This window comes from Dermochelys coriacea, chromosome 5 (genome assembly GCF_009764565.3).
Source record: "Dermochelys coriacea isolate rDerCor1 chromosome 5, rDerCor1.pri.v4, whole genome shotgun sequence".
Taxonomy (NCBI): Eukaryota; Metazoa; Chordata; order Testudines; family Dermochelyidae; genus Dermochelys; species Dermochelys coriacea.
Window position 1 is genome coordinate 48,733,126 of NC_050072.1, and position 13,887 is coordinate 48,747,012.

General features: G+C 40.3%; 1 protein-coding gene across 12 annotated transcripts in view; it reads left to right on the forward strand.

Moving 5' to 3' along the window:
* CERT1 (ceramide transporter 1) overlaps window positions 1-13,887 on the forward strand; it is a 160,650-nt gene that overhangs the window by 138,620 nt on the left and 8,143 nt on the right. For all 12 annotated transcript variants that reach the window (XM_038402056.2, XM_043515237.1, XM_043515241.1 and 9 more), the window contains 3 exons: window positions 6,503-6,598; window positions 12,165-12,297; window positions 12,406-12,476. In XM_038402056.2, coding sequence (XP_038257984.1) covers window positions 6,503-6,598; window positions 12,165-12,297; window positions 12,406-12,476 — 300 coding nt within the window. The remainder of the gene's footprint in view (window positions 1-6,502; window positions 6,599-12,164; window positions 12,298-12,405; window positions 12,477-13,887) is intronic.

Genomic DNA, 13,887 nt, shown 5'->3' on the forward strand with positions numbered 1-13,887 from the left:
GACCCGCTGGCAGTATGCAGGAGTCCCATTCTCAAGACCCCCACCATCGATGTGTCTCATCACAGATGCTTCGGCGATAGACTGGGGAACTCACTTCGGGTCTCTCAGAACTCAGCCTCTGGTCTCCAGAAGGGTTCTTGCAACACATCAACATCAGGGAGCTCAGGGCAGTTCACCTAGTCTGCAGTGCATTCCAACCCCACGTGGAGGGCAAGTGCTGTCTTGTAGACAACACAAGAGCAATGTTTTATATAAACAGACACGGTGGAGCAGTGTGTTCCTCTCACTGATGAGGGAAGCTGTTCATTTGTGGGAATTCTGCATAGCCCACTCAATCTGCCTCAAAGCCTTGTATCTCCAGCGGTCACAGTATGAGCTAGCAGATCACCTTAGCAGATCCTTCTCCAACCACCATGAGTGGTCCATCCATCCTGATGTTGTGAAAGGCGTCTTTCAGAAGTGGGGGACTCCCTGGATAGATCTACTAGCAATGAAAGACAACAGGAAATATCTTCAGTTTTGCTCCTTCCTGGATCACAGCCCAGGATTGCTCTGACGCCTTTCTCCTCCCTTGGATGGATCATCTCTTTTATGCATTCCCTCCCATCTCTCTCATACACAAGGCCTTCCTAAGGGACAGACAAGGTCTCATCCTGATAGCCCTGGCCTGGCCGTATCTGCACCGGTTCACTACCCTTTTAGACCTCTTGGTAGAAATGCCAATCCGCCTGTCTCCGTTTTCAGACACGATCTCCCAAGACTACGGCTGTCTACATCATTCAAACCTTGAGTCCCTTCATCTCACGGCCTGGAAGCTCTATGGCTGAACCCCGCAGAGCTAACATGCTCTGGGACTGGTCGCAAGGTGCTTTTAGGGAACAGAAAAATGTCCACTAGAGCCACTTACCTGGCAAAATGGAAAAGATTCTCTCTCTGCTCTATGCAGAAGGGAGTTTCACCTACACATTCAACACTTCCATTCATTTTAGATTACTTATACCACTTGAAACAACAAGGCCTAACCATGTCATCTATTAGGGACCATCTAGTTGCAATCTTGGCCCCTCACCCATGGATGAACAGCCATTCTGTTTTCTCAAACTTCAACTGTAGTCTGTTTCTTAAGGGTCTGGAGAGATTATACCCAAAGGTACAGCAGCCACTTCCTCCCTGGGACCTCAACTTGGTGTTGGCAAGGCTAACAAGGCCTCCATTTGAACTGCTGGCAATGCACTCTCTGCTCTACTTGTCCGGGAAGGTGACCTTCCTGGAGGTCATTACTTCTGCCAGAAGAGTCTTGGAGGTCCAAGCCCTTACTTCGGAACCACCTTATATGGTCGTCTTCAGGGACAAGGTTCAATTGCAGCCACATCCAGCCTTCCTTCCAATTCCATAGTAACCAGGATATCTTCCTACCGGTCTTCTGTCCGAAACCACACTCCACTCTCTCGATGTGAGGTGTGCACTTGCCTTCTGCATAGAAAGGATTAGATCAATTCAAAAATATACTCAGCTTTTTGTAGCCATTGCAGACAGAATGAAAAGCCTTCGAGTGTCAGCCCAGAGAATTTCATTGTGGATCACTTCATGTATCCGCACATGCTACAACCTGGCAAAAGTTCCCTCTCCTGCCTTGACGATACAGTCTACCAGGGCTCAAACATCTTTGGCAGCATTTGTAGCTCAAGTTCCTATCCAGGACATCTGTTTAGCGGCAATGTAGTAGTCAGTTCACACTTTCGTGTCTTGCTACACTATCACCCAGCAGGCTAGAGATGATGCGGGTTTCAGATGCATGGTATTACAGTCAGCATGCCTAAGAACTCCAAACCCTCCACCTGCACAACTGCTTGGGAGTCACCTACTTTGGAATGGACATGAGCAAGCACTTGAAGAAAAAATTATTACTAACCTTTCATAACTGTTGTTCTTTGAGATGTGTTGCACGTGTCCATTCCAAACCATCAACACCCCCTGCCTGTCCCTCTGTTGGAGTTAGCCAGCAAGAAGGAACTGAGGGAGCAGCGGGGCGGCAGGACTCTTTATACTGGCGCTATGAGTGTGTCATACCGGGGCATTGGAGCTGACCCAACAGATACCACTGAGGGAAAAACTTTCTGGCGGTGGTGCTTGGGGCGAGCACACACCTACTTTGGAAAGGACATGAGCAACACATCTCGAAGAACAATAGTTACAAAAGGTTAGTAATTGTTTTTTAAGCCAGGGTGATCCGTTTCCATGCTTCCTCTCTTTCCTATGCACTGGAATAGTTTGCTCTTGCGCCCTTAATGTCTCTTTAAAAAAATGCCAACTCTCCTGAACTTTTTTTCTTTAAACTTGTTTCCCACACAATCTCACTTACAATTCTTAGTTTGCTGAAGTCCATTTTCTTCAGTGTGCTGTTCTCCCTCCTACCATTCCTTACAGTCATGAACTGTATCTTTTCATGATTACTTTCTCTCAAACTGCCTTCCACCTTCAAATTTGCATGCATTTCTTTCCTATTTGTCAGAATCAAATATAGAACAGCCTCTCCCCTAGTTGCTTTCTCCACTTGCTATAATAAAAAGTTGCCTCCAAGAACTTGTTGGATAATCTATCTTGTGCTATATCATTTTCCCAATGGATGTCTGGGTAGTTGAAGTCCCCCATCACCGCCAAATCCTGTACTTTGGATGATTTTGTTAGTTATTTAATAAAAGTTTCATCCACCCCTTCTTCCTCATTAGGTGGTCTATAGTAGACCCCTACAGTGACATCATCCTTTTTTTTTTTTTTTTTTTTTTACCCCTTTTATCCTTACCTGGAGACTTTCAATAGGTCTGCCTCCCACTTCTATCTCTACCTCAATGCAAGCATTGATATACAAGGCAACGCCTCCTCCCTTTTTCCCCTCTTCCTGTCATTCTTGAACAAGCTGTACCCTTCTGTACCAATATTCCAGTCATGGGAATCATCCCACCAAGTCCCTGTGATGTCAATTATGTTGTAATTGTGATTATTTACTGTTCCTTCTAGTTCTTCCAGACTATTCTCTATCCTTCTTGGATTAGTATCCAGAAATCTAAGATGTTCATTAGATTTCCCAACTGTATTCCCTCTTGTTTCTCCTTTGCCCCTGCTTTAATTGCCCCTCTTCCCCTCCCCCCCCCCCCAATTTCAATCCTTCACCCAGGTCTCCATGTTCTGGACTTTTGTCTCCTGCCCCCATCAAACTTAGTTTAAAGCCCACCTCACTTAACCAATCTGTTACATTGTTCCTTAAATATTATCTGTACAAAAATCTCATAATGATTATGAATCTTGATAAGTTGTGCTTTCACATACATTAATTTTTTCAGTACAGACCTTACATGCTACCCTTCACAAATATCATGAAAGTATTAGGTGTAGTGTGTGTGTCAGGTCTTAGACATGAGTAGCTTGTAAAGAACAGTGAACCTGGAGCCAGTTGGCACCACTAGACCTCTGTTTCTGAATTCTGTAGAATGCTGTGTTACTTCTGGGAGTGAAGACTGAATTGAGTTGATTCCTTTTACTGTGGAAGGTACAGTACTGAGATTCTAGCAATAATGCGCCCAGTTCAAACATTGCATGCACAAGTGATGATTACTAGAAAGGCTGCTTCAATAGTTAACAGAAAAACCGAAATACAGTTCAAATAGTGGTCTGGTATTTGAACCTATGACTAGGTTTAAATCTCAAAGGGATATTCAGAATTGTCAGAGAATTAACCAAAGATGCTGCCCTCAGAAATCACTGGAGTTATGGATGAGACACAATCCAACGTTGCTAGTTAACTTGCGCTATTGAGGAAGTAGATGAAGAATGCTTTCTGAGCGTGTTAGTTTTATGGCTCCCTTCTAGGTTTCAAGGGACCTTTGCTGATCTTAGATAATTTTAGTTGTGCACCATGCTCTAAATTTTGATTGGATTTTATAGAGTATTTGGAATTTCTAAATTGTTTAGACTTGGAAGGATTAGTTTTTTATTGCTAATATCGATAAATATCAATTTCACCATTCACACACAAAACGATAAATATTTCCATTGATTGAAATTTACAGATAAGCAAAGTAAGAAAAATGCTGCTTGAGAACTTTAGTTTGATTTAAGGATATTTACTTTGTCAATATCACATGTCAAAATGTACAGTGTGTTTTAAGAGTTATAAAGCTTTACGTTTTTTTTATCTCAACATTTACTGTCATTAAATAATAGTCTGACACTGGCCTCCCCAATTTCCCACAGCTGTGAAAAGTTAAATGAATAAAAAAATGTAAAAATGCTAAAAATATCATTAGTGTTATCCATCAAAACTATTTTTTAAAAAATCTGATTCGGTCAAGCCTAATTATCTTCTTGAAGCCAGTAAGATTTCCATTACTCTAGAAGAATTTCTTCAATTATTTTCATTAATTATCAATCACCTAGCTGTCTCTTAGTGTCCAGATGTTTTAGAGGACCTTTACTTAGAAAACTTGCCCACTTGAAGGTTGTAAATGGTGTCCTGGAAAGAAGAGATGGGGAGGAATCATGTCTAGGAAACCTCTTGCTCAGGTCTAGGAGAGGGTGGCCTTCCTGCCTGAGTTTTATAAAGTGAAAGGAGGACAAACTTTTCTTTGTCAGTTAGTTAGTTTTAACAAAAACTTTGCGGACTGGTCTCTCATCTTTCCTATATCACTCATTTTGCTTCCACGGAACATCTATAAATCAGCACTGAACTTCCATGAAATAAAGTCCTCATTGCATACAGTGTTTCATTATTTGTTTGAGAGGCTTAACATTTAAAGTGTGATTCAGGATATAGTTACCTCCTTTCCTAATCTTGAGTGTACAGCCCAGAAAGTACATAGTACAAAAAAAGGCTTCTTTATTTTAAAATAAAATATAAACACAACCTTTTTTGTTTCCATCTCAAGCAAATTAGAAAAACACTTTAATTTGCTCATTACTCCACGTAAACTTGTTATATTACACTTTTTTTTGATAAATGCCTTTGACAAGTGGCATATGTTTGTGTATAAAGAAATGTCTTTCTACATCATACACAAGGTATTTATGCCCCAGTGTTGCTAATTTTATTCATGATTGTGTACTGCTTAAAGTACCAGACATGGAGTGTAATACCTTGTTTATTTTTTAATCAAGATATATATTTTCAAATAAACATCCTTTAGTCACTACCTCTGTAGGATTGATGGACATTGCAAATTACACGTTAATCTGCAGGTGTTGTAACACCTATTTGGAGTATTCACTTGTTTTTAAATTACACACAAAAAACTGAAGCAAACTTTTCTACCATGTTATAAAACGTATCTGTGAAGTAACTTGTAATATTTTTTTCTTTCCTCCATAATTATCACAGATTATAATTTCAATTGAAAAAGAGCAGGTTTGGAAATGTGATCTGACAGGATTTGGCACCTACATTCCAGGGCAGACACTATAAATGTGTATAGAAACTTAAAGGGACCCTTTCAGCCCTGTTCATACCCCACAGCTGTATACCTAAAGGATGCTTTTCATTCAGACAGAAGGAGTACAAATATGGTAGTGTTTGTGTAGCTTAAAGAATAGATGGATGTATATCAAGTACATTTTTCTAAAGGCTACAGTAATTCACATCAGTGATTTAAAAGTTTAAAATATTTTTAAATGATGCAAAAACATAAAATTAAAAGATGAATTATTGAAGGAGTGCAAACACATTGGCAATTAAACTTATTGAGTGTCCCTTTAAATCAATCAACACCCCAGGATGCTATTGAAAGACCATAGCAGCTTGTGCTAATACAGAATAGTAAATGTTCAACATGTCACATGTACTTGGTTTTCCTACACTGCAGCCCATAAAGCTTTTGAGACATCTGAATGCTTACAATATGGATTTAACTTTCTAAGCAAAGAAAACTAGTGGCTTTGATCTTTTTTTTTATTGCTCAGGTTCTTAAGTGCTGTTCATTAAATGTAAATTACCAAAAAAAAGTCCTGCACTTCAGTGTGATTCTGTTTATTTAGGTACTTATAATGGCCACTATCTCTGTAGGATCAGAGCACCTCTTAAATATGCATCCGATGTAGCTCACAAAAGCTTATGCTCAAATAAATTCGTTAGTCTCTAAGATGCCACAAGTCCTCCTTTTCTTCTTAAATATTGTAATAGAGGTAATCTCTCTTCCTTCCCTATAGGTAAAAGTAAAAACTTGAATAGTTAGTACAATTATTCAACTGTTAAAGGTGGGGATGAAAGGGATGGGTGGGAAGTGCTTGTGAGAAGAATTCATTTTATTAGGGATGAGTTTTGGTTCTGAATGCTGCAAGGCCTCTGCTAATTTAACCTTCACTGTTTTTTTGTTCCATTGTCTATGTCCAGCTCATGCGCTAGATCTATTCCTAGTATTTTATAGTGGCTTCGGATATTACTGTACAGTGCCCTGAATGTGCTGGCAAGAAGGTGGCAGGAACCTTTATAAGTGTGGCATTTTTTTCTCTAAAGGTGGAAGAGATGGTGCAGAATCACATGACTTACTCTTTACAGGATGTAGGAGGAGATGCCAATTGGCAGTTGGTGGTAGAAGAAGGTGAAATGAAGGTAAATAAAATAGTGTTGTGCAATATTTTATAACATTTTTTAATTTCTATAAAACGTTACACTGAAATCTGTCTCTGTCATGTTAATACTGATACAGGCTCATATTCTGATACCCTTACTCCTCACATAGTCACATTGATTTAAAATATGACTATTGGAGTAAGGTACTATCGATGAGATATACAAGGATAACCATTTTATATCTTTAAGTACACACAGTATTCTTTATGACTTTATGCCAGACATTTCATTCCTGTGCAGAGGGAGGTCACTTTCCTTTATCACCCTCTCTTCCTGAAGGTCCCATATTAAACTGGCTTGGGCTAGCTGGAGTAAGAATCTACTCCACACTAGCCTGCCATGGACTAACCACGTGGACTATGCTGACACACGTTAACAGTTTTGTTGTTGCTCTTTCATCTAGGCCTTATTGAAATGGGATTATCTCAAAGTGCATTAACAAACTATTTTTCTTCAAATGGCTTTGCATATACATAGTTATAGGTATTACACCACTTTGTAGTGCCTTGCAGTAGAACCTTCTTTTAGCAGTGTCAACTAGAGCACTGTCACGCACCCTTCTCCTTAGCAGCACTGACGTTCTGAGGGCAAGCCTAGATGAGGGCTCAGTTCCTTCCAAGCACGTGCTTGGAAGGATGTGAACATTTCTGATGTCTTCAGAGCCGGAACCTTTCTCCTCTTAGTTAGTGTTATTCCCGGTTATGGTAGAATTGAAGAAACAGAAGAGGCTGGCATTTAAGAGTGTTTCCTGCCCAGTTGTCTTCCTGGCATCTGATGACCACGTGTGTGTCCCAAAAAAGTTTGGGACAAGAACATTTGCTTTCTGGGTGTTGAGTTTATCAGACCTTTTTTCCCAAAGCCCACAAGGATAAGGTACTCATTTGGAGCTTCTCCTTGTCAAGGAAGCTCACAATGCTAGACTCTCCTGATCCAATCAGTCCTCAGATCCAAGGTCGAAGGGTAGGTCTACACTGTAGTTGGACACATGTGGCTGGCCCGTGCTAACTCACTCAGGCTCGGGTAAGGGGCTGTTTAATTGCAGTATAAATGTTCAGGGTCAGACTGCTGCGTGGCTCCTAGGATCCTGCAAGATGGAGTGTCCTGAACACATGGCAATTAAACAGCCTGTTAGCTTGAGCTCTGCGAGCCCAAGTCAGCTAGCATGGGCCAGCTACAGGTTTTTAATTGCAGTGTAGACATATCCTGAGAGGCCAGCCTCAGCTCCTGGGGCTTCCAGCAGCTCCCAGTAACTAAAGGATTCCAAGAGGCCACAGCCCCTGTCAGGGCTGGATCAGGTCCCTGCAACTCCCTCAGTCAAGCCCCCAAGGCTACACATGTCTGAACCAAGGGTCACATGGCCAGATCCAACTGCCTTGATTCCACAAGAGATGTTGAGAGACAGTTTGGCCTCTGTCACCGGTCCTGTACCTCTTGCATCACAGTTACCAAACCCTGATGGAACCCCTCCGGCTGCAGCACCAGAGTCGGTTCTGACTTCCACTTCCAAATCCAGGAAGATGGACTTGATTCATGTGTCAGAATCAAGGCCGTTAGTGTCTTTTAATTCTGTCTGTCCCGGCATCAAAGAAAGACGCATAGGGACAAAACGCCTGCTGTTAGCAGTGGCTGTTCCCATGCATCAGAACTTTTGGATCTATCAGTTCTGACCAGGCTATAACATCTCCAAAGTGTTATCCGCACACATTCTCTGTTACACACACACACGCGCGCACACACACACGCACACACGGGCACCCACCTTTACCTATTTGATTTAGGCACCACTGTCCTTTTCCCAATTCCTAGGGTTCAGGGCATACTCTTGTGGGTTTGCAGGACCTTTTTACAGTGAAAGAGCCTACACAGTAATATCTTTAACCTGCATTTATTAACAATTACCAAGCAAAATACACATGCTAAGCATACAGTCGTATGCTTATGAATCCTAATCATGCAGGCAGACTTTCTCTGTTGGCCAGGCAAGGTCAGTCTCATCTGGATTCTGGTTGCTGCATGTCACAATCATGCAAAGGATTCTTAGCAGCTCTGATCTTAGGCTGTGTCTTAAAAGTGAGTTCCTTTTCTTCTTCTTCCAGGTCTTTCCTCCTCCTCCTCCTCCTCCCACCACCAGCTGGTCTCCTTGGACCCCAGTTTATATAGTGAAACTTTGAGTCCTGCTTAGCTATACCTTAACCAATCATTTTACTAAACTATTACTAAACAATTTTCTAACTAATCCTAATCTATTGTAAAACAATTATTTAACCAATCATAGCCCACTACCTTAATTGATTTACACCTGGCAAAATTAATTACGTGACAGACGGAAACAATCAAAGAACCAGACAAAGACCATACAGATAAACAATAGAGAAGTGGGGGCCATAAAGACAAAACAATAAAGAAATGGGGATTTCACAACCACAGCTATTGATAAGTGATTCATTGCCAGACAGAATGCTATCAAACTAAGTTTTCTTTAACCATCTTAAGATCTGTTTATCTGGAGATGGTAGGTAGTATTAGGACAGGATCGCCTTCTTAACAACTCAATATTACATTGTTTTAATGTAATTTAGATGGAATGTGAGAACGTGACTCTGCTTCTTAGCTCATGTCTACTGCTCTCTTAATATGGCTGCAGACGAACGCCTCAGCCCTTACAATATGGCTACCGGAAAAGGCCTTATCCTTAAAAAAGAGGGACCCATTCCACCCCCAGCTTCAGTAACAATGGAGATGGATTTGCATATGATGATGGATCTGATATCTGCTTCTTCAGATCGGTTTTTGGTTCCTGGGTTAGTTCCAGATTCATCCTCAGTTTCTGAGAGCTCTCTCACGTTGGTAGCCCAAATTTACTTTCAAGTCCAGTGTGTTCATTGCTTCAGAGCACAAAACACAAGGTTTCCACAAGGAGACATGTTTCCCCAGTTCCAAGAACATTCTTGCCTTCTTCTGTTAGGAAGAGGCCAGAACACATTATGCTTCCTTCTCCTAGGATCCCTACAAGGTCCCCATAAAGAACTGGATCTCCATACTTCCCTCTGGATCCACTTATCCCCAGTGCATTCTGTCTTGGATCCAGACCTGTATCTTTATCAGGAGGAAGATAGAAGAAGAATGTGGAGACCTGTGGCTCTATTTGTACCACCTGTGGTCTGCCACCTGCAGCCATGTTCCCAAACCCCCATTGCTGGAGAAACTGGCAGTCGTGGTGTCTTATTGTGGTCCACCTCAGGAATTTCTCAGTTTACCTCTCCCATCCACATAGAGGTTATGTTTCATCTGCAAAGGATCTGGCAGGCCAAAGATCCTTGGATCCAGCCCGTCTGGATTATGTACAGTGATGCCTGAAATGCTGTCAGGAGGAGGAAGACAAGGAAGTAGCTCCCTCTTTGAGCAGGACCATTTGGAAACAGATTGTGAGTGCAATTTACCACTGGATGAACATGTGGGGATGGCTTTGGCCTCCTCTCCTTCCAAGGACCCATGTACATAGGGGCCGCATGGGCAGTTAGTCCACCGCAGGTTAGTGCTAGTTCACACCCCAGCTTGCACAAAGTGTTCACGTGTACACGCCCCCCCCTTCTAGATGTAGAGATCTGGGTATATTTACCTCTGGTGTCATAGAATCATAGATATGTCAGACACCAGACCTGGCTATGGTGATCCATGGATTCATGACCTCCAGGCTTAATTAATGTACCTCTTAGTATGAATGAAGCCAGATTTCCTGAAAAAACTCTTAAACTAGTACAAAATGCAGCACCCATTCTAAGCAACATGAGTTACTGTGAGCGAAACACCATTGGGCTCATTAGCTTCTTATTGAAAACAGAATCTAGTGTAAGGTCTCTATCTTGATATTTAAAGTCCATGAGACTGGCCTTGGCTTCTGGAGGTCATTTCCCCATACATATCCATGACCTTTCATTGGGATCTTATTCCACTTGAAAAGTGAAAGTGTTCTTCATTAGGGGGAAACTCTTGAGCATAGGAAATAGAACTCTCACAGTAATGGAGCCAAGGCTTTGAACTTTCTGCCAGAGGTAAAAATGGCCACTAACCTGAACACACTTAAATAAATGTAAAATTTATTTTTGACTTTACTCACCCATTGGCCCATGTCTTTTCCGGGGTGGGAATCCAAAACCTTAATTTTAATCAAAAATTTACTCCTATCTGTTACAAAAGGGATACTTTACCTTTAGGCACTTTGTTGGTGCTCAGATACTATGGTGGAGCGGATATCAGTAATTGGATTTGAATGGACAAATTTCTGTTTTAAGTGCTGTGGAGTCCTCAAAATTACATGTTCACTGATATCCTAGAATGCTCCATTCTGAAAAGTCACAAATACCACAAAATCAGATAGCAATATTTCTTTAGCTCTGAAGGTGCCTCTTATTAGATGAAATACTTGTTCTAATAAATAAGGTTAGAAAAACATACCATGTACAAAAAATTATAATGGACTGGCTCAGTAATACAGTGAAATATTTCTGTATCAGTGACTGCCACGAAATTCTGCAAACCTGGAATCAGCCAGATGACTTTGTGGTGCTTCCTGTATAGTGTCTAGCATAGTGCGATCGATATTGGAGCACACAAGTACTAAAGTAATTCAAATACTATACTATCAGCTTTTAAAGATTAAGAAAAACAAATTAGTTTCCATCTCTCTGGTGAATATCCCAGACAACCTGGTTAGTGGGGACATCCTTGTCAGGTCCTCAGATAACACTGAGTGTGGTATAAGACAGGGCTGACTCTGGCTTTCTTTTTCTGCAGGTCACCTAAGCATTTCATAATATATTTTGAAATAACTTTTTTCTTGTCCCTTTCTCTCCCTCTCTTACTCCCTTCAATTCACCAAGTTGTAGTCAGATCTGCGATAACTGGATTTCCCTCTGCTGTTAGGGCAGCCTTTAGTTTATTTCTTTTAATCTTAGTACTGCATCCAGCACATTAGCATGAAAAATCATTCTTGCAGAATTTTTCTCTTACCCCTTTAAGTACTGGATGATATTAATGTTTAGTTTCTTTGATTATCTATTTTTAATCACTGACATATTTCCTTCCTAAACATAGCCTTTTTATAAAATATTAAACCATTCAAATAGCATAAATATTCTGTTTAAAAAAAAATAATCCACTTTGCCTAGGATTGTTCAGGTTTCAGAGTAGCAGCTGTGTTAGTCTGTATTCGCAAAAAGAAAAGGAGTACTTGTGGCACCTTAGAGACTAACAAATTTATTAGAGCATAAGCTTTCGTGAGCTACAGCTCACTTCATCGGATCCGATGAAGTGAGCTGTAGCTCACGAAAGCTTATGCTCTAATAAATTTGTTAGTCTCTAAGGTGCCACAAGTACTCCTTTTCTTTTTTAGGATTGTTCAGTCATTCTTACTGCTGTTTGATGTAACTTTATGTTAAATGGACTGTCAAATTAGATTCTCAAGAAGAAGCACAACAAAAATCCAAAGCAGTTTTGGCCTTTTCTACTGTGCATTTCTTTTGTGCTATTTTGTATTTGCCTAAAGGTGTACAGAAGAGAGGTGGAAGAAAATGGGATAGTCCTAGATCCTTTGAAAGCCACACATGCAGTCAAAGGGGTTACGGGACACGAGGTCTGCCAGTACTTCTGGAATGTTGATGTTCGTAATGACTGGGAAAGTAAGAAATCATTTTTTTAAGTCATGGCTGTTGGTTTGAAAGTTTAAAACCTTTACCTAATTTATGTATGTTTGTGCTTGTACACTGATCTAGTTCTTTTATTTTTAGCAACCATTGAAAATTTCCATGTTGTGGAAACTTTAGCAGATAATGCAATCATCATTTACCAGACACACAAGGTAACAATATCTTACATTTATATAGCACCTGACATCCAGAAGGATCCCAAAGCACTTTATATAGAAACTGCTGTACCAATCACTAAATATAGTCCCCTCTATTGTGAAATATTGCAGCTGTTTAACAGCACTAGACAAAAGTTTAGGATAGGAAGTGAAGAATTCTGTACCCAATTGCATTTTCCTCAATTTGGAATTTAACAAAGATGGCAGAATTATCACTCTTAGCCTTGCATGTATGTCATGGAGACTTTAGGGTCCAAGCCTTCTTTTACATCTCTTTGAAATAATAACACCATCATTAGTGTGTCTCCTAATGCCAGGTTACAGTATTGAATCACTAGTAACTCCAGGGAAGAGTCCTGAGTCATTAGTCATCAAGACCACTTCCTGTAACACCATGGGTTTTTATTTGAGGTGGTCCTGACCATAGCTGACCCCGCATAGTTTGAGGGAACTGACAAGGTTACATTCTGAAGTGCTGTGTTACAAGTACAATATTCACTTTGTAATCTTGTTTAACTAGTTCCTATGCAAACATTTGTCAGAATGCTTGTTCGTATTACGTGCTACCCACACAGTCTGGTCTGAACATTTAATATTAATAGCTTCTGATTATTAGAGAAGAGTCTGAACCAAAATCCTGAACAAACTTTTTAAGATAGCTGAGATCCAGGACAAATTTTTTTCTTGGATCCAACTCTACCAATAATACACTTTGCCTGAAAGCTGCCATGAGAGAACAATATACTATTTATTGGATTGTGTAGCAAGTCTGGCTGTATAGTATTATGAAGCACTCTAAAGACGTTAATTGCCAGTATTTCTACAAAATATCAGGAAAGTGGCTTCTGTAATGCCACATTTTATCTTGTAGTTATTCTGCTTCTAAAACTTTTTTCTTGGAAAGTGGCATAGTTTGTCATACCCTCCTTTACTGTTCCTACATAATATATTACTGAATCAATAGTTCTTGCCATTTAAATATTACTTACTGTTCAAAATATGGAGTCCTACTAATGGTGGATAGATCTATTTATTACATATAGCATGGAGTTCAGTTTGGTGATTCAGGCACCAAATCATACAAAACCTAGATCTGATATTGGAAATCTCTGAAGGAGCTGCCTGTTGTTGTTGTTGTTAAACGGTGACTAACCTGTTGTGTGAGCTGGCACATCATCTCTTTTCATAGAGCCCGAAAAAACTTTATCCATTTTTTTTTAAATTGGACCAACAGAGATGAACATGAGCAGAATAAATTTAGCACTGAAACCAAACATAAGAATGCTTGAAATAGCTTATATCCCATTTCAAATATTTTGAAAAAGGAAATGGAACTGTTACTGAGCTTGAAGAAACTTTCTACTTGATTTTGTCAAACTTGAATTTCTCTACAATAATATGGCTA